A 19506-nucleotide genomic window follows, 5' to 3' on the forward strand; every position below is an offset into this window, starting at 1 on the left:
TCGTCACTCTTTGTTGTGAAATGCAGAGCAAATTTCACCGCGGCAGAACCGAAAATATTTTGTTTTGCCCAACTTACAATTTTATCAAAGTTTGTTGCCTCGAAATTTTGAGTTGACCCAATTAATTTTTTTAACACAGTGTATTACCAAAGTAATGCTAATCAAAATACACAACCGTTTCCTGCCCATTTCAGACATTCGTATTCATATACGAAATTCTTTGATTCACCGCGCGGCGTGTGTTTGATTGTCCGTCCTTTTATAAACAAGCTTTTACAAGCGTATTAAAATCTGAAACAAAAACAATAAATAATAACAAAGAACACATGTTTTCGTGTATGATATTTCTGTCGGTCTTACTGTTCTGCTCACTTTTTGCTCCAATTAGCCCCTCGGTGGAATTGGAAGCTAATTGGCAGCGTGCACGAGAAGATGGTTGTCAGATGTGAAGCAAAGCTGATACAGATGGAAATGTAAGACGGAGGTCGGGAGGGAACATTTGATTGGAGCCCCCTCGGCGTTCCCCCCCCCTCGCCTCCACCCGCGAGAAAGCCATAAAACTGATTGATGGCTCCCCTGGAGGAATGTTTCCCCAGGTGTGCTTCTTCTTCTTCGTCGTCTTCTTCTTCTTCTTCTTCTCTGCGCCTGTTTGTGCAGTTGCAGTGCACGTTAACGAATGCTTTGCTTGGATGCGGGACAAGTGCAATAAGGCAACACAAACAAATCAGGATTCGAGAGCGGTTCAGTCTAACGAGCACGAGTTGGAGCTGGGCTCGGATGGGAAGGTGCTCCCTGACAGGTGCGCTCGGCTTGCCAGACTTCTGGAGAACCACAGCGAGCAGAACCAGAACAAATTGAAGAGCGTGCTCTTCGTACGTCACCGGCAAACGATTTATCATTTGACTTCTTGACTTTATTGCTGCTGTGGAAAGAAATACGATGCGGTTAAAGTCTCCTTTTAAAAATGAACCAAGGTTTAATTTCGGGGAACGTGATTAAATCAAGTCAAGGAAAGCGCCTTTGTTTGTTTGTTTGCTTGCGGCGCCCTCCAGTGGCTGTTTGTCTTATGACTAGTGTGGCGCTCAACAATTGGAAAAAAAATTCAACCGAACTGAAGAAACAGCTCGTTTCTTGCGTGCTCTTCGTACGTCACCGGCAAACGATTTATCATTTGACTTCTTGACTTTATTGCTGCTGTGGAAAGAAATACGATGCGGTTAAAGTCTCCTTTTAAAAATGAACGAAGGTTTAATTTCGGGGAACGTGATTAAATCAAGTCAAGGAAAGCGCCTTTGTTTGTTTGCTTGCGGCGCCCTCCAGTGGCTGTTTGTGTTATGACTAGTGTGGCGCTCAACAAGTGGAAAAAAATTCAACCGAACTGAAGAAACAGCTCGTTTCTTACGAAAATAAAAGTATTTTTTTAAATGTTAAAAACAATTGATTTCAGCTGTAAAACTGTACATATTGCATTTGTGGGTGTTTATAAACATAAGCTAAAAAGTGTTCAAAGACATGAAATAGTTGAGGGAGCACGTCATCAGTGCACTAAGGGGCGGAGCCAGCACAAAATGCACGATGACGTGCCATTTCACCGTCACTCCGCTATTCTGCTGGTCACAGTTCATCAGCAAGTCTCGTCTTTGCGCTGTCCTCCTCAGCGCCTCTGCTGCTTGCACGGTCTCCCTTCCACACCTCATTGAGACATTCTACACGAGACAAAACACACGTGAGAATTTGTAGACACCGAAGAAAAGACGGAATCATTGGTCCGAGGTGTGTCTGACCTCTCTCGCCCGCCCCGAGAACATGCCTCTCGCACAGAAAGTCCTCCAGCTTCTGGTCCTGATGGCGGAAGTACCAGACCTCCACCACTTCCTCGTACTGCTCTAACATGGTCTCGCACTTGGAGGGACACACAACAGCTCAACGGGTCGTCACAAAGTTGGTAGAACATGGGGTTAAGGGTTTCTTTTTGGGGTCAAAATCACAGTAGTAAGTGAATGTCCACCCTGTGCTCATTAAATGTCTGCTCTGTCATTGTTCACCCCTTTGGCATGCCAACATTAGCTCAGAATATTTACCGTCAGCAATGCTAACAATAGCCAAAAATGTCCACCCTCATAGCAATGCTGACATTGAACAGAAAAAATGCCCATCCTGTCATGTCTATCTTGTCGGCAATGCTAACATGAGCCATAAATGTCCAAATCATCATTGTCCGCCATCTCAGTCATGCAAACATTAGTTACAAGTGTCCAATCTGTTACTGTCCTTCGTCCTAATATCAGCAAAAAATGTTCACTAACTGTAATGTTCACCTTGTCAGCAATGCTAAAATCAGCCACACATTTCCAATCCATAATTGTCCACCTTCTCAGTCATGGTAACACGAGCTAAAAAAATGTCCATCCTGTTACGGTCCAGAATATGAGAAAGAAAATGTCCATTCTGTCATGTCTACTGCAAAGTTAACATTACCCAAATTTGTCCGCGTTGTCATTGGCCATTTTGTCAGCAATGCTAATGTTAGCTCAAAACATTTACCCCAGGGGTGCCCATTAGTTAGATCCTGATCTACCGGTAGATCTAAGACAGGTCCCAAGTAGATCCGAGGAGTGTCGAGAAGAAAAAAACCAAACAACCATTTGTGTGTCTTTGTACATGTTAGTAATATATTTTTTGTGTTAATATACACTGCACACTAATCATCTTATCAGTCTCATTTTCACAAAAAAAATATTTAAAAAATAAAATAAAGCATGTAAATTTTAAATTTGTGTGTGTGTGTGCGTGCGCGTGCCGGTAAGGGTAGATCCCGTGAGGTTAGTTGATCGAAAAGTAGATCTTTGATCCAAAAAGTTTGGGCACCCCTGTTTTACCCCATCCTCGTCCACTCTTTTGCTAAACTTGCATATTTTGCTGTTTGTGTATATTGTCTACTTGCAGTTAATAATAATTTTTAAAAAACATTGGTAGCTTGTTGTTCTATTCATTTGATTTTCTCATAAATTGCCAAAAGACACTTTACTGATTTTCTACCTGTTTCTTCATGTCCGTCACCTCGACGGAGGGCTCGTCCCACAGTTCGTACGGCAGGCCCAAATCCACTTTGACACCTTTGTGGACCAGGTTCTTCAGCGTGGTCATGGTCTGGCTGGAACCCTGCAGCACAGGCGGAGGGCGTCATTGGGATATGCACACACAAATGAGCAGAAAAACGTCAGAACCAAGGTTCTGAGGAAGCGACAGCTCAGTGACCTTCGAGTAACGCAGGCTGCCCGGCCGTTCCGCGTGAACGCTATACTGCAGGATGCGCTCGCATATGTTGTCCATGGCCTCCATCAGACGGGTCTCCCTGGATCAAGGCATGGAGGAAAACACGTTTAAAAGTGATTTCTCATGTGTGGAAATGTTCCCACTCATAATAAGACCTCAGAGTTTTATTATTCTGCTCCCATTTCACGATGGTTGTGATTCTGATGAGGGCACCCGAGGCAGTTCACAGTGATACTGATCTGTCTTCATCATGCTGTCCACATTTTGAAGTGCAAGATTGGACGTACGAAGTGTTGTACTTGATAGTTTTTCTTCTCCTGCCTGTGTCCAGCACTTCTCCCACCTCCAGCACTTCTTTAGAGAGGCCGCTTCTCCGCAGGGCTTCCTGAAGCTCCACGGTGAGAAACTTGCACACTGGAGCACGGAAGCAAACTTGTTACAACAACTTATTGGCGACTAGTGCGGATTTTATAGAGGATTTTTTTAAATGGTATAATACCGCCACTTAGCGGTAGCTGTCGAAGGATTCTGCATCTTCTCACCTTCACATTTATTCGGTAGTCTCGCGTCGTCGTCTGCTCGTACAAACGCGTAGAAATAAAGCAAAGAAAACGCTGCAATCGTGACAAGTTTCATCGCAGTGGTTGGCGAAACCACAGCATCCACTCCGATGAACTACTTATCCCAGAGCCACATCGGCTGCCCCTGGGATCGAACTGCGCACGCGCAAAGAAACGAGCCGACTACTTCTTTCGGTTTACGGCGGTTTGCAAACTGTAATAGCGCGCGTGACTGCCATCTATTGTTCACAACGATTACTGCGTGACTTAAAATCGAAACTTACAGCGTTTTCATAAAACACAATTAAAAAAAGCATAGATTTGCCAATTTTTAGTCGCAATTTTACCCCCCAATCACAATGAAAATATTACGTGGCAGTTTTCATCGCAATGTCACTGATAATGCATATCATTTCATTTTTTATTAGTTGTTGAACGACTAATGATAGTGTCTCGAACCTTGCTCCACGAAACCTCAATCTTTTGAAAACATTGTTTTGTTAGTTTCAAAAAGGGATTTTATAATCGCTACACTTAAATGTGCACATATTATTGTTTGTAGTCAAACGATATTTATTTTTATAATCATGTCAAATAGTTATTTAATATTTGACCTCCTATTGTTATTGTTTGTTATTGTTTTTATTTTGACTTGTTATGGCAAATGTTCTATAAATCGCTTTGTTACAGCTGCAGCCGTTGTGAATTAACGATATTTGCATTGTATTGTTTTTCTATAGACAAATAATTCTAACGTTTGCACTTATATCCGTTTTTTTTAACTAAACCCATTTCATCATACCGACTTTTGGTGCAGGTTTTTGGTGTTTTACACATTGCGAATCGGTTTTATATTTGGCAGCGAAGTGGTCAAGAGTAAGACGCCTTCTCTTTCTCATGTGTCAGTGGGCAACACCCCCCCACCCCCCACACACACTGTATGGAAATTGATATCCAGGGAGTCATGCCAAGCCAAGGCAGGGCAAAAACATAAGACGGAAGAAGATATTCTCTGCAATATGCACCACAACTTTTGTGTAAGCTGAAAACGGTCTGACTGTGAGTGGGGAGACAGGATGGAATATGTCTTAAATTAGAACAACAGAAGCAGCAGTTAGTTATACACACACGCAAACACCCACAGTGTCTCCTGGTAAAGTCATTGTGCAGCCTATTTGTCCAAACACGGGTGAGTGAGGTTAACATGCTCGTTTTGAGCGTCGGAAACTCAAGTGTTTCTTTTGTAATTGTAGCTTGCTACTGTTGTGATCAACGGCGTGTTGTGTCATTTTGTGTGGTGGCTGTCTATTGTGTGTAATTGTGCGCGGGTGTGTATGTGTATGTGTGTGTGTGTGCGTGTGTGTGTGTGTGTGTGTGAGAGTGTTTGTGCAGATGGATAGAGTTACACTGCAGTCATCAACACCCAGAGCCTGCTTGCAATACAGATAAAGGCGGTCACACCGTCCCTCACACCTTCATCCCGGTACCGACGTGCATAACAGACACATTTGTCATTCAGGTGCGAAGCGATACATTTGCATGTGGCACACGTGGAGATGAATCCTGGAAGCATCGCACGGAAAAGAGAGCTGACTGCAGGACGACGGGAGAGGTGGCGGATGAACTAGGCCACCCGAGGAAGTGGCATTGGCCCCCGAAGGTAAACGTTTGCTTATTTGGATCCGATACAGTGGTGCCTCGAGGTCCTGGTGCTTGCCTGATGGTTTCAAGCTCTTTAATACCACCCCAACTTGAAGTTTACTGTCAAATTAAACATAAAAAAAGGAGAGAAATACATGTGGTGTATTTAAAACAAGCAAACAACCCTGCCTTTCAGCTTATGCTAACATATAATAATACAAATTACAATACAATTGAAGTGCTAATGCTAACAGCAGAGAAAATCGTGGTTTTTAGAAGCAATTGGATATTTGAACACAAACAGTGGGGCAACACAGGTAGACAGATAATATTAAAGCATCTTGCTGAGTCACTCACATGATAGTAGAACAAGAAGTAGCAGACCTAACATTTGCCTTTGTTGATTTAAGTGGCAAAAATTCATTCATTCATTCATTCATTCATTCATTCATTCATTCATTCATTCATTCATTCATTAATCTTCCGAACCGCTTGATCCTCACTAGGGTAGTGGGGGGTGCTGGAGCCTATCCCAGCTGTCTCCGGGCAGTAGGCGGGGGACACCCTGAATCGGTTGCCAGCCAATCGCAGGGCAAAGCGGCAAACAAGAGCCACATTTAAGTGTTCCCCAATCACGACGAGTATGACAGAGCGAGTAAGTGATTTCCGAGGTCAGAGCTTCCACAAACTCCGGCGGGCGTGCCTCCGACGTGGCACCCTCTTCAAGGATCCCGAGTTCCCCGCCACCGCCCAAGCGCTCTTCTACAAGAGGGCGCCGCCGCCAGGGGTGACCTGGAAGAGGCCGCGGGTGAGGACCTGCCCCCATCGGGAGCTCCGCCGGGTTGGCAAGGTTCACCGGATGCTGCTTCTTTCCGCCTCAGGAGATCTGCAAGGACCCGCGTCTCTTTATTGATGGCATCAGCACACGTGATCTACACCAAGGCAGTCTGGGAAACTGCTGGATGGTGGCCGCCATTTCCTGTCTGGCGTCCGAGCCTACGTTGTGGAAAAAGGTAGGTTCTTCCCTCCCACCTGTTTCTATATCTACCCGTCCATGTAGATGTGAATGTATGTATAATTGTATAATTGCAGTTCAAAATGAAGTGAACACCATTGAGAATATTCATTCATTCATTCATTCATTCATTCATTCATTCATCTTCCGAACCGCTTGATCCTCACTAGGGTCGCGGGGGGTGCTGGAGCCTATCCCAGCTGTCTTCGGGCAGTAGGCGGGGGACACCCTGAATCGGTTGCCAGCCAATCGCAGGGCACATAGAGACGAACAACCATTCGCACTCACACTCACACCTAGGGACAATTTAGAGCGTCCAATCAGCCTGCCACGCATATTTTTGGAATGTGGGAGGGAACCGGAGCACCCGGAGAAAACCCACGCAAGCCCGGGGGAGAACATGCAAACTCCACACAGGGAGGCCGGAGCTGGAATCGAACCCGGTACCTCTGCACTGTGTAGCCGACGTGCTAACCACTGGAGTACCGGGCCGCCCCCCATTGAGAATAATTGATTACAATTTCACAGGCCACAGATTCAAATTTAGCTTTTAAACGTCAACGCTCTTGCTCGTGGTTCGGCCACGCCTTCAATGTGACCTCTGCCCCAAGGTCATCCCCGACCATACCGACCAGGAATGGAACCCCAAGCGTCCAGATTTGTACACGGGGATCTTCCATTTTCGCTTCTGGCGCTTTGGCCGCTGGATGGACGTGGTTGTGGACGACCGGCTGCCCGTGAGCAGCGGCGGCGTTCTGCTTTTCTGCCGCTCGGCCACGCCCAGAGAATTTTGGAGTGCCCTGCTGGAGAAGGCCTACGCCAAGTTCGTCACTCCGAACCTTCCGCCTCAATCCGCTGACAAGGAGTGACGCAGAGCTGTCCTGCTGTCTCACCGCCGGTTGTCTTCGCAGGCTAAATGGCTGCTACGAGGCCTTGGAAGGGGGCAACACCGCCGAGGCTCTGATCGACTTTACCGGTGGTATTTCGGAGCCTCTCAGTCTGAACCGCGAGACCCTCAGCCTGCACGGCGACCAGCGGAAGGCTCTCTTCCAGATGCTGGCCAAGGCCAACGAACACAAAGCCCTCATCACATGTTCTATTCGGGTAATTGACAAACACGCGCTGCTGTTCAGCCAAGCTCACCGTGATTACGAGACAGAAAATGCATGCGGTCGGCTTCACACCACCTTGTTCCTCAGCAGACAGACTTGAAATCTTTCTTTCTTTGTATTCAAATAAAAAAAAACTGTTCTCTTTTGAATAATCACAGTGTTCCAGAAATTCCCACATTTTCACCGGTGTCATGACACATCCGTCAATATCATTCATTCATTCATTCATTCATTCATTCATTCATTCATTCATTCATTCATTCATTCATTCATTCATTCATCTTCCAAGCCGCTTGATCCTCACTAGGGTCGCGGGGGGTGCTGGAGCCTATCCCAGCTGTCTTCGGGCAGTAGGCGGGGGACACCCTGAATCGGTTGCCAGCCAATCGCAGGGCACACATAGACGAACAACCATCCGCGCTCACACTCACACCGAGGGACAATTTAGAGTGTTCAATCAGCCTGCCACGCATGTTTTTGGAATGTGGGAGGAAACCGGAGCACCCGGAGAAAACCCACGCAGGCCCGGGGAGAACATGCAAACTCCACACAAGGAGGCCGGAGCTGGAATCGAACCCGGTACCTCTGCACTGTGAAGCCGACGTGCTAACCACTGGACTACCGGGCTGCCTCCGTCAATCTCATTCCATGTTATTCCTTCTCATTCCATAGTTTATATTCCTACTCCCTATCATTCCACATTTTCACCGACATATTGCACATTTTTCACAAATGCCAACCCATTTCATATCATATGATGTCATTCCCAAATAAAATTGTATTTTTTTTTTTTTTGGGGTGTCGTTGCCAGCCATCCGAAGGCGAAACGGCGGAGTCAGTGCTGGACTGCGGACTGGTGCGGGGACATGCCTACGGAGTGACTGCCGTGAGGAAGGTGTGGCAGGGAAGCGGAATGTCTCGACTGTTCTTGGTGCGCATGCGGAACCCGTGGGGCACCACCGACTGGACGGGTGCTTGGAGTCAGCGGTAAGCGGCCGACTAAAACCTTTGCTGACCTTAAAAAGGACAGTTTTGCATTGACATTATTGATTTATTTTTTGGGGGGGTGCATGCTTTTAAAATAGCGTGGGTGTGATTTTTGTGTTACCCCGTGCAGATCACAGCAGTGGCAGCAGATGAGCCGTGCAGAGAGGGAGAAGATGGGACTTGTAGTTCGGGACGTTGGCGAGTTCTGGTCGGTATTCGTGTTGTTTGTCTTCACGTACAGACAAACCGAATTTAAGGGATGATTTGAATATGCGGCGCCCCGGCGGACCAGTGGTTAGCGCGTCGACCTCGCAGTGCAGAGGTCGTGGGTTCGATCCCGGCTCTGGAATTCCTCTGTGAAGTTTGCATGTTCTCCCTGGGCCTCTGTGGGTTTTCTCCGGGTACTCGGGTTTCCTCCCACATTCCAAAAGCATGCATGGCAGGCTGATTGAACACTCTAAATTGTCCCGAGGTGTGAGTGTGAGCGCGGATGGCTGTTCGTCTCTGTGTGCCCTGCGATTGGCTGACAAGCGGTTCAGGGTGTCCCCCGCCTAGTGCCCGAAGACGGCTGGGATAGACTCCAGCGCCCCCGAGACCCTTGCGAGGATAAAGTGGATCAGAAAATGGATGGATGGATTTAAATATAGTGAAGGTTTTACAGATATTTTGAAGATATTTTGGGAAAGGAGAGCCAATAAAATTCAATCAAATTCTGCGCTACTGTGCTAGCGGTAGCAATACTTTACTCACCAGATAAACAATCTGCAGTCATATGTCATTTGTTTTTGTGTACGTGGACCCTGTCCTTCCTCCAGGATGGACTTTGAGGACTTTTGTGGCTACTTCACGGATGTGGTGGTGTGCCGCCTGGTGGAGAGGGCTCTCCTGTGGCCCAGCTCCCACTGGAGAGAAGTGCGCTGCTACGGGGAGTGGGCTCCGGCGCCAGCCCACCCCGGCGCACCTCCGCCGGCCGACAGAGACCATGAGGACGACGTGAACGGAGACTCGGAAGTCCAGATGGACAAGAGGAGCCGATGCGGAGGATGTATCAACCACAAGGACACGTTCTTGCACAATCCACAAGTAAAGCAACACTGAATCGTTCATGCTCGAACGAGCTGGAACCCGATATCGCTTCTTCGCGCTTCTTTCTGCAGTTCATGTTTGAGGTCCGAGGCCATGAGGAGGAGGTGCTCGTGTGTCTGCAGCAGGAGGACCAGAGGATACGGAGGAAGGATGGCGGGGGGGACAACCTGCCCATCGGTTTCGAGGTACTTAAGGTGAGCTCGCTGTCAGCCTTTTTGGGAAACCATTTGAGTATTTTTTTCATATCGCCTCATCTCTGTCACGTCTCGTGTTTGCCAGCAGGGGGCAGGCTTCCTGCTTGCCGCCTGCACACTTGTCAGCCATTGGTGATTCATTACACAGGCTATATTTGGGGGCTCTGGCAGTCGACTCACTGCCGGAGTATTCCACGCCGTGCCATTACTCTCGCCGAATCTTTCTCTAGGAAATCATTACCTTAAAGTCTAGCGATTGTTACTGCGAACTTTCTTATCATCTCGTTCGAGATTCTATCGTTGCCTAAATTTATTCTCCTTGCTATTTTTTTACGCAAGCGTTTTCTGTTGTTTTTCGTCCAGACGGGTATTTGGTGTTTTATATTAAATCTCATTTTTTCTGACAACTATTTTTTCTGTGTCTGCTATTTCGGGGATCCACTTCCTTATTTTGTTGCGCACGAAGCAATTATTCTATCGCTTCGGGTACAACGTGACAATCTCAAGGCTAAGCTCCTCATTTGCGTATTTATTTATTTATTGGCAAATGAATGAAAAATAGCGTGTTGACACTGTTCAACAACACCAAAAAAATCATCAAATAACATTGAACAAAATAACTTGGGGGGCGGCCCGGTAGTCCAGTGGTTAGCACGTCGGCTTCACAGTGCAGAGGTACCGGGTTCGATTCCAGCTCCGGCCTCCCTGTGTGGAGTTTGCATGTTCTCCCCGGGCCTGCGTGGGTTTTCTCCGGGTGCTCCGGTTTCCTCCCACATTCCAAAAACATGCGTGGCAGGCTGATTGAACACTCTAAATTGTCCCTAGGTGTGAGTGTGAGCGTGGATGGTTGTTCGTCTATGTGTGCCCGGCGATTGGCTGGCAACCGATTCAGGGTGTCCCCCGCCTGCTGCCCGGAGACGGCTGGGATAGGCTCCAGCACCCCCCGCGACCCTAGTGAGGATCAAGCGGTTCGGAAGATGAATGAATGAATGAATGAAAATAACTTGGGTTACAGTTTGAGCCACAATTTCAACATCTCAGTCATAGGTAAAAATATCAGTAGATGTACCGATTATACTTTTGGCTTTCGCATGGCCTGCAGACGGTTTGAGTGATCCAACTTGCATGTGACTTGTGGAATATTCCCAATGTTTTTTTTTTTCCAAGTGGGTAACTTCGGACTAAAAAAGAGCATTTCAACCGAAATATTATTTGTTCAAATAAGTCAAGTCAAGTCAAGTCAACAGTATTTATAGAGCACTTTCAAACAGCCATCGCTGCATACAAAGTGCAGTACATGGAGCAATTTAACATGCACAATAAACAGTAAGACAAATCGGTAGGCGGTAGAAAGCACCAAACAGTAAAATCAAGAACAAATCTACGATAAATTTATAAATGTATCTACAAATAAACATAAAGCTTTCATGCACTCTCTAACCTGATAACATGATAAGGTATCCACTGTAGTATCCACTGTAGTGACCGCCGTCCCTGAAAGTTATAGTTGGCATAAGGAGGAACACAATGACTTTAATTGATTATTCCATTTCATTTCAAGTCAAATTTTAGGAAACAGAGACAGCCCATATCTTACCAGCGCACCGACTTATGATACATACGAGGACAAAGAGCGCACCATACAAATCAATAATATCGAATAAATGTTCAAATGCATTTCCATAGGACTGCCTCATTTGAACTTTTGACCCCAACCTCCCCTGCCCGGCTCCACCTACAGGTGGAGGAGAACCGCTGCAGCCGTGTGCAGCGTGTAGCGGAGCAGGCGGCCAGCTCCATCTACATGGATTCTCGCAGCATCACGCTGAAGGCAACTCTGGGGCCGGGCTGCTACGTGGTGCTGCCCACCACCTACTTGCCGGGGGCCCGCGGCCGCTTCCTCGTGCGCCTCTTCTCGCATTCGCATGTCCAACTCAGGTGCAAGCATTTTGCACACTTTTTGCGTTTAGCGTGCAGTAGAGGGAGGAAGGGCACATACTGTATGTTTTGTGGTGGTTTCGAGCTTTTCGTTTCTCGCAAGTCCCATGTTGCTGTGGGAAAAAAAAAGTAACGTTGACTCAACTTGAGTCACATGACACAAGTCATGTGACTCCTTCAACCTCTGCCATTTCTACGAATGACTTTTTGTCCTCTAGGGAACTGAAGGACGACTTGCCATCTCCCTCCTTGTTCCAGTGCTTTTTACCTCATCCCACCGTGGTGACCACAGTCCATCTACGCAATGCGACAGGACTCTGCCGTCCTGAACAGACGGGTGGCTCCTCTCTCTTTTCTAATTCGACCTATACAGTGGTGCCTTGAGATACGTGTGACTCGAAACGGAACACACACACACGTAAGTGATACGAACGGTGGAGCAACATGTAGATGGATAATACTCACAGTCATGGATTCTTTATCCTCTGTGAAGAACGACTTATGTTACTGCTTAAGAGCTGGAACTTCTCCTTTCTTCAGGTATTGCCTTGCATATGACACATTACTTATTTTTTCAGAAAGCTAGAACAATAATTCATGAAATTTCCGTCAAAGGTGGAAAGACAATGTTAGTGTTTTGGTCTTTGAACAAATTAAACTTGTATCCAAAGGTACCACTGGACATGTTTGTGATGTTTAGCTCCTAACGTGCACGATAACCTTGACGTCAAGTTCACTTGTAAGCGCATTTTAGGTTTAGGTTTCGAGTGATCTGCCTTTGTTGTCAATATGGTGTTATGACGGACAGCTCCAGATGTTTACGCCATCATCCGTTGCGAGGGTGCCACCGTTAGGTCCCAGCTGTTTAAAGCTGAAGGAAATCCACAATTCCAGCTGAGAGCCATCTTTTACAGGAGATATCCGGATGCACACATATCAGTCGAGGTTTGCCATCTTCCAGTGAGGTCACACATTTGACACGTGTGAGTTTGTTTGATTCCCGTGTGTTGTGTGCAGCTATGGAGCAGCGGCCTGCTGTGGGACGCCATTTTGGGCCACGCCCGACTCCACACGACGCCCACCGACCAGAGTCGAGACCATTCGATGGAGCTACGGGGCGGGCCTACGGGTTCGGGAGGTCGCGTCTGTGTGGAGACGTCGTCGAGTGTCCACCTGACGGACCTGTAGCAGCCAGTTGCCATGGAAACAAAAACTGCGCCCATCCCCTGGAGCTTGATTCCAAAATGGGAACCGTCAAACGCCAAATGCATGATGTTGCTGTACTTTGTTTGCATTGCAAAGAAGTTTTTTTTTTTCCATGTGTCATTTCGCAATCTAAAAAAGATCTCCAAATAAATAAATACATAAATAAATATATAGCAAATGACCTCATCAAGGACGTTTCTATGTTCTTGTCCATTATTTTGACAGAATAGGTGGATGTTTTGCCGTGCTTTAGTGTCTTTTTGTGTTCATTCCCCCAATCAGTGACTCCATCTAAGAATTTTTGCCATTGGAAATGTAACACTAGCACATTTAACACTGTAGGTCCACATTTAGACCTGGGACAACAGAGAAGTAAAATAACTAATAGGTCCCAATTTGGACATTTCCATTTAGAGGTGCTCTCATTTTTCTTGCCAGCAGTGTCATTTTTTTCAATGTTGTCCCGTGAAAAGGTACAGACTCATTTGTGCTTCACTATTGACATTTACATACTGTCCTTTGCTTTACTTTTAGCAAAATTTTAGGCAAGAGGTGTTGTTCTAATGCACCACCACACTTTGGCAGTAACTCACCGCGTAACACACTACAGTACATTACGGTATTTGAATCCCGAGCGGATTTTCTGGTCAAACCTATTTCCCAAATGTGCTTTGTTCGTGATCAATACTCATAATTATATTTCATTACCATAAACTAGGTGCCGATTTATTTGAAAATGTCCTGTCGAATATAATGGCAGCGTGTGCGTTATATTTAGACGACCAAAGTTTAAATTTAAAGTTTTTTTTTGTTTGTTGCTATTTTACTTTTTAATTTTTAGTTTGGCATCTTGTTGGTTGGGAGAAAGCTTAACTTAACCCATAATAATAATAATAATAATAATAATAATAATAATAATAATTCTATCGAGAGCAATTAATTCTTCGAACACCTGACAGCGCGCGAACCGCCCTCGCTGACGTCATTAGTTGACATTCAGCCAGGACGATATGCGGTGGAGATTGGATAAAGCGGTCATCTCCGGAGTTGCACACCAACCCTGCAGCAGGTCGAAAGTGCCGGTTCGGGTAGGAAATACCTTTCGCGTACGCGCTGGACGTAAAAACGGCGCTTGTTTTATGTTTGGGCGACAAACTGAAACACTGTTGGTGCTTAAGTGGGGTGTGGTACGCTGAAACTTTCTATTGTCGTGCGAGGCTGTGTTGTTTTGAACCGTGTTCAGGGAGAGTAAAGAGAGTAAAACCTGTTTTGTATTGCTCGTTTGACTCCAATGCAGATTTCCTTGCTTCTGAACACAAACGATTCGCTTATTTGAATGGCTTTCTTAAATATAGCTCAAAAAAAGATATTGTCGTAGCCGCAGCTACTTGTTCGGGTGTTAATGTAGTGTGTGTGGGAATAACGTGCCTCAATCTACAAGTGGGCTACGGTAACCCGGGTGAACACTCCAGTACCCAAACAGGATGGGTTCTTACCTGAGCTGGGAATGTGGTCCGACCGCTTCCACGGTTCATAATCTGGAACCGCATCCGTCTCTGACTTGTATTAAAGTTACAACAGGCATCTGTGATAATGTCTTAAACGTGTTAAAACGGCAGCAACAACTGACTAAATCGTGCGCACGTCTCAGGAAGAAGTAAACAAAACACAAAGATGGGATGGTTTGCTGGAACTGCGGTTTGTGTTGAGTCACCCAGCCCACATCAACTGTTGCATCATCCTATAAACGTAGTGGTGAACCGCGTATTTAGTCCTTCGGCCTTCAGTGAGGACCTATTAAATGTCGGACTTGGCCACAACAACTTTTACTCCCGCCAACCAGTCAGAGGATGGAAGACGGTTGACATCGTGTAACGCTCGCTAACTGGGCCTCTGAGGTTTGAAATCTGGTTGGTCACAAATCACATTGACTCAACGTGTCAATTCGACGCCTCTTTGAGCTCACGTGAAGGCTGAAATCTGATTGGATTAAAAAAATGAATAAATCCAACATCCATGTGCTGTATGCTAAAAGAAATGCGGTGAAATCAAGAGTATTTAAATGTACAATCCTTCATCCTCATCTGCAGCTTCGATCGCCATCATGGCCGACAGTGTCCCCATGCGGATCATCCGCAATGCCTCCCGACCGTCAACACCCGTGCTAGGTAAGACCACTTAAGTGCTGCCCGCTCGAGTGAACTCACAACGCTAAAGTTCTCCTTTATGACCCCCCCCCCCCCCCAGTGATCATCAAGGTGCTCGTGTGCATCATTCCACTCGCTCAGATCATAATGGGTGAGTGACACTGCAACTCCCCCTCGAGTAGCCTTCAAGGCTTCAGTTCTTCTCCCGAGTTGTTCAAGTCAATAAGTATAACTAACCCCGGTGACATCAGGCGCGGTGCATCTAGACGACTGCCCCCGCCAGCACTACATTCCCATTTACCTGATCGTGGTGGGCATCTTTGCCATCATGCTGGTGGCGTGTGTATGCCTGCCCTGCGCCCGGGAGCCCAAAGACGGCCCCCCGAACCCGTTCTGCCGAATCAGCCTTGGCTGGAACGCTCTGTTGGCGGTGTTCCTCGTCGCCTGGTTTATCGCCGGTGAGTGGCACAATTTTTTTTAGCACTTTTAAGGCAAATCCACGCACAAGTTGACTGCTTGCTCGAGTGATACTTTGCAATTAGGGACCTAAGCTCATGTATAAGACCAAAACATTTACTCGACTCAACTCAACGGTATTTCTAGAGCACTGTAAAACAACCACCGCTGTATACGAGAGCTCAGGCAGGTGCGTAGGGGCGGCGGAGATGGCAAGGTGGGGCGAGGCCAATTAACACATAATATTCATTCATTCATCTTCCTAACCGCTTGATCCTCACTCGGGTCGCGGGGGGTGCTGGAGCCCATCCCAGCTGTCTCCGGGCAGTAGGCGGGGGACACCCTGAATCGGTTGCCAGCCAATCGCAGGGCACACAGAGACGAACAACCATTCGCACTCACACCCAGGGACAATTTAGAGCGTCCAATCAGCCTGTCATGCATGTTTTTGGAATGTGGGAGGAAACCGGAGCACCCGGAGAAAACCCACGCACATGCAAACTCCACACAGGGAGGCCGGAGCAGGAATCGAACCCGGTACCTCTGCACTGCGATGCCGACCACTGGACTACCAGGCCGCCCTAACACATAATAGAATCTCTAAAATATATAGGGAGCCAGTGAAGGGGTTATGTGCTCTCTGTAAAGAGGTGAGCAGCAGCATTATGGAGCAACTGGAGATGCTTCATGGAGGATGGGCTGGCTCCAAAATCAAGTGCATTACAGCCATCCAGCCGAGATGAATTTCTGTTTCAAATTGCTCTTGAGAAAGGAGAGGTTTTACATGAGCCAGCTGCCTAAGATGAAAGAAGCTGCATTTAACAATGGCACCAATTTGCCGGTCCAATTTAAAATCATTGTCCAATTCAAGACCCAAGTTCGAGTCTGTTGGCTTAAGATAAGGAGCCAGTGGGCCCCAAGTCCGCAGGATGGGATGTCCAAGGGCCACCGAGACCAAAAACCGTCACTTCTGTTTTCTTTTCATTGAAATTCAAGAAATTCGGTGCCATCCAGGTCTTGATTTCATCGAGCAATGCAGATTAATTTATTATTGTCTTTGTTAAAAAAATAAAAAAATCGGAAGAGGACATTTGAATTATAAATCGCATCATAAGATGGAGTTTTTTTTTTTGTTTGTTTGCAACGGCCTTCACCCTGGGCGGGTTGAACCGGCTTCTTCCTTGGCGCGCACGACATCCCTGATCATGGCGGCCCAAGCGCGGCGATCCTGTGCCAGGTCGACCGACAGCTTCAGCCAGTCCTGGTTCCACCGTCTCAGACCCACCACCAAGGGGCCGGAAAGATACGCGAGGTCTTCTTTCATCGTGGTGGCCCAGGTCTTGACTTGTCCACCACGCCGCTTGCGCCAGGCTGGCAAAGGAGCAGGAAGGAGAACATCCCTGATCAACTCGCCCTCCTGGTGGCGTGCCGCATGCCCGAACCAACGGAGTCGACGTTGCAGGAGACACGCTGGTAAGGGGCTAAGGTGCAGGCAGCGACGAAGGTCAGCAGTGTCGACCCGGTCCGATCGGCGGCGGCGGAGAATACGGCGGACGCAATCGTTATCAAAGACTTCCAGCTTGCGCTGGTCAGCCACTCTCATAGGCCAGGTCTCACAGCCATAAAGCAGGATGGTCCGCACGATCGCCTGGTAGACACGCCCCTTTGTCACTGCCGAGATCTCGCGCCGACCCCACAGATGGCGTTGTAGGCGCACGAAGGCGGATCTGGCAGCCCCGATGCGATGCACGACTTCTGCTTCTCCTTGCCCCGACGGAACCACAGAGCAGCCGAGATATGTGAAGGAATCAACGTTTTCCAGGGTCACGCCCTCCAGTGACAGCGACCGTTGGTCAGCTGGGTTGGTGAGGGAGGACATGATCTTGGTCTTCGAGGCGTTGATGCGCATTCCAACGGTCAGGGCCGTTCGATGGATTTTCATCAGCGCGTTTTCAACTTCCTCGAACGTGTTTCCAAGTAGAGCGATGTCATCTGCGTATGCCAGGTCCGACACTGCGACATCTCGGCCGACCCTCACTCCCTCAAAGCCATGGAGAGCAGTGTTGAGAATGTGGTCGATGGCATAGTTGAATAAGGTTGGTGAGAGCGCGCAGCCTTGTCGGACACCCGACCGCACCTCAAAGGTTTCTGATTCGCTGCCGTAGGCCCGCACTCGGACTCGGGTTGACCGGTAGTAGCCCTGGATGAGCCGAAGCAGTTTCACAGGGATCCCGTCAGCCTTCATGATCATCCACAACACACCCCGGTCAACTGAATCAAATGCTGCGGCAAAGTCGATGAAGCACACGACTGTTGGTTGTTGGTAGGCCCATCGTTGCTCCAAGGTGCGACGCAGGCTAAAAATCTGGTCTACACATCCCCTTCCGGGGCGAAAGCCACCCTGAGTTGGGCGAGTCCGGTGGTCACGGGCCATCTGGAAGCGTTTCAGCAGAAGGACGACGAATTCGTCGTCATTCATAAGATGGAGGGCTTTTAAAAAATATATTTTTCAAAATCGTCAGCTGTCCATATTCTTTCTTGTAGGTAACGTGTGGATCTACTCCATATACAAGCCCAACTACTACAAGAACGTCACCAGCGCTGAGCCCTACTGCGACAAAATACTCTACCTGTTTGCCTTCTGGACTACGACGCTGATCTACTGTACATCCTGGTGGTTCTGTTCGTGGTCGTCGGCTTCCTAGTCCTGGTGGGCCTTTACCTTTGCGGCCAGGCGGACCCCGACGACTACATCTAGAACTCTCAAATGACACCGGCTGCGGAGGTGGAGCCTGCCGCTGAGGCTGCTGTGTAATGGGCTGAGCCTTGACGACATCGTGACATTGTTTTTCGTAAGAACCGATGATAGTTCTGATTATACCGATCAGCGTTTTCAATGTTTATGATGTAATTTCTAAAGACGTGACACTTTTGTGGCAGTGTAAAGTAGTCAGAATCGAACTCGGTAACCTCTGCACTGTGAGGTCGACCTGCTAACCACTGGCCCAACGTGCCGGCTTAATTATGATATACTGTATTATTCAAGGGTGGCCCGGTAGTCCAGTGGTTAGCACGTCGGCTTCACAGTGCAGAGGTACCGGGTTCGATTCCAGCTGCGGCCTCCCTGTGTGGAGTTTGCATGTTCTCCACGGGCCTGCGTGGGTTTTCTCCGGGTGCTCCGGTTTCCTCCCACATTCCAAAAACATGCATGGTAGGCTGATTGGACGCTCTAAATTTGTCCCTAGGTGTGAGTGTGAGTGCGAATGGTTGTTCGTTTCTGTGTGCCCTGCGATTGGCTGGCAACCGATTCAGGGTGTCCCCCGCCTACTGCCCGAAGACTGCTGGGATAGGCTCCAGCACCCCCCCGCGACCCTAGTGAGGATCAAGCGGCTCGGAAGATGAATGAATGAATGAATGTATTATTCAAATTCTGCAGGCTTGTTTAACTCTTTGTGGGTGCGTCAAATTTTGCCGGTGCATTCATTAGCGACAAAAGTGAGTACACCCCCAAAGGATAAATTTGACCAATTTAGCCGTTCTGTCATGTAAATACTAAAATGTGAAATTAGCCAAGTGTAATTTCTTCTTGTGTTGTCCAATGAAAAGATATTGTGGAATATTCACCTCCACCCCCCCAAAAAAATGTCTGTCCAAATTGAACAAACCTGTTACGTTGTTGATTGTCCACGTGTGAAATCAGGAAGTCTTGTACAGCTTTGAATAACGACAACTATGCTGATCTCCAATTATGATGTCAGAGCTCAAGTCAACATGCTTTGTTAAATAAAAGTACCGTATCGAAACGCACCATGCAAAGAAAGTCTGGAATCTGGTCTGGAATTTAAGACTCGTTCAAATCAAAACTCAGAACAGTCACTTGCCACTTGG

General features: G+C 47.5%; 3 protein-coding genes across 4 annotated transcripts; 2 read left to right on the forward strand and 1 right to left on the reverse strand.

Moving 5' to 3' along the window:
• Positions 1-873: 873 nt before the first annotated feature.
• On the reverse strand, positions 874-4008 carry cnpy4 (canopy FGF signaling regulator 4). The gene is made up of 6 exons (XM_052062798.1): positions 3819-4008; positions 3564-3690; positions 3259-3355; positions 3040-3162; positions 1785-1902; positions 874-1706 (listed from the first exon to the last, which is right to left on the reverse strand). Exons 1-6 carry the CDS (start codon positions 3910-3912, stop codon positions 1615-1617), a joined length of 651 nt encoding a protein of 216 aa, XP_051918758.1. The 5' UTR covers positions 3913-4008; the 3' UTR covers positions 874-1614.
• Positions 4009-6078: 2070 nt separating this feature from the next.
• Positions 6079-12997, forward strand: LOC127598781 (calpain-5-like). Its single transcript, XM_052062400.1, has 12 exons — positions 6079-6285; positions 6359-6490; positions 7104-7315; positions 7404-7596; positions 8416-8591; positions 8722-8799; positions 9407-9674; positions 9749-9871; positions 11613-11809; positions 12028-12146; positions 12618-12754; positions 12827-12997. The coding sequence occupies exons 1-12, from the start codon at positions 6121-6123 to the stop codon at positions 12995-12997; spliced, it is 1971 nt and encodes a 656-aa protein (XP_051918360.1). The 5' UTR covers positions 6079-6120.
• A 1005-nt stretch (positions 12998-14002) lies between these two features.
• On the forward strand, positions 14003-19422 carry LOC127599145 (transmembrane protein 272-like). Of its 2 annotated transcripts, none has more exons than XM_052062851.1 (5): positions 14003-14103; positions 15106-15183; positions 15263-15313; positions 15414-15620; positions 18163-19422. In XM_052062851.1, the coding sequence occupies exons 2-5, from the start codon at positions 15120-15122 to the stop codon at positions 18321-18323; spliced, it is 483 nt and encodes a 160-aa protein (XP_051918811.1). In that variant the 5' UTR covers positions 14003-14103; positions 15106-15119; the 3' UTR covers positions 18324-19422. The 2 variants fall into 2 exon arrangements, with proteins under 2 accessions (XP_051918811.1, XP_051918821.1); XM_052062861.1 differs by lacking the exon at positions 14003-14103 and adding an exon at positions 14178-14202.
• Positions 19423-19506: the final 84 nt, after the last annotated feature.

This window comes from Hippocampus zosterae, chromosome 1 (genome assembly GCF_025434085.1).
Source record: "Hippocampus zosterae strain Florida chromosome 1, ASM2543408v3, whole genome shotgun sequence".
Taxonomy (NCBI): domain Eukaryota; kingdom Metazoa; phylum Chordata; class Actinopteri; order Syngnathiformes; family Syngnathidae; genus Hippocampus; species Hippocampus zosterae.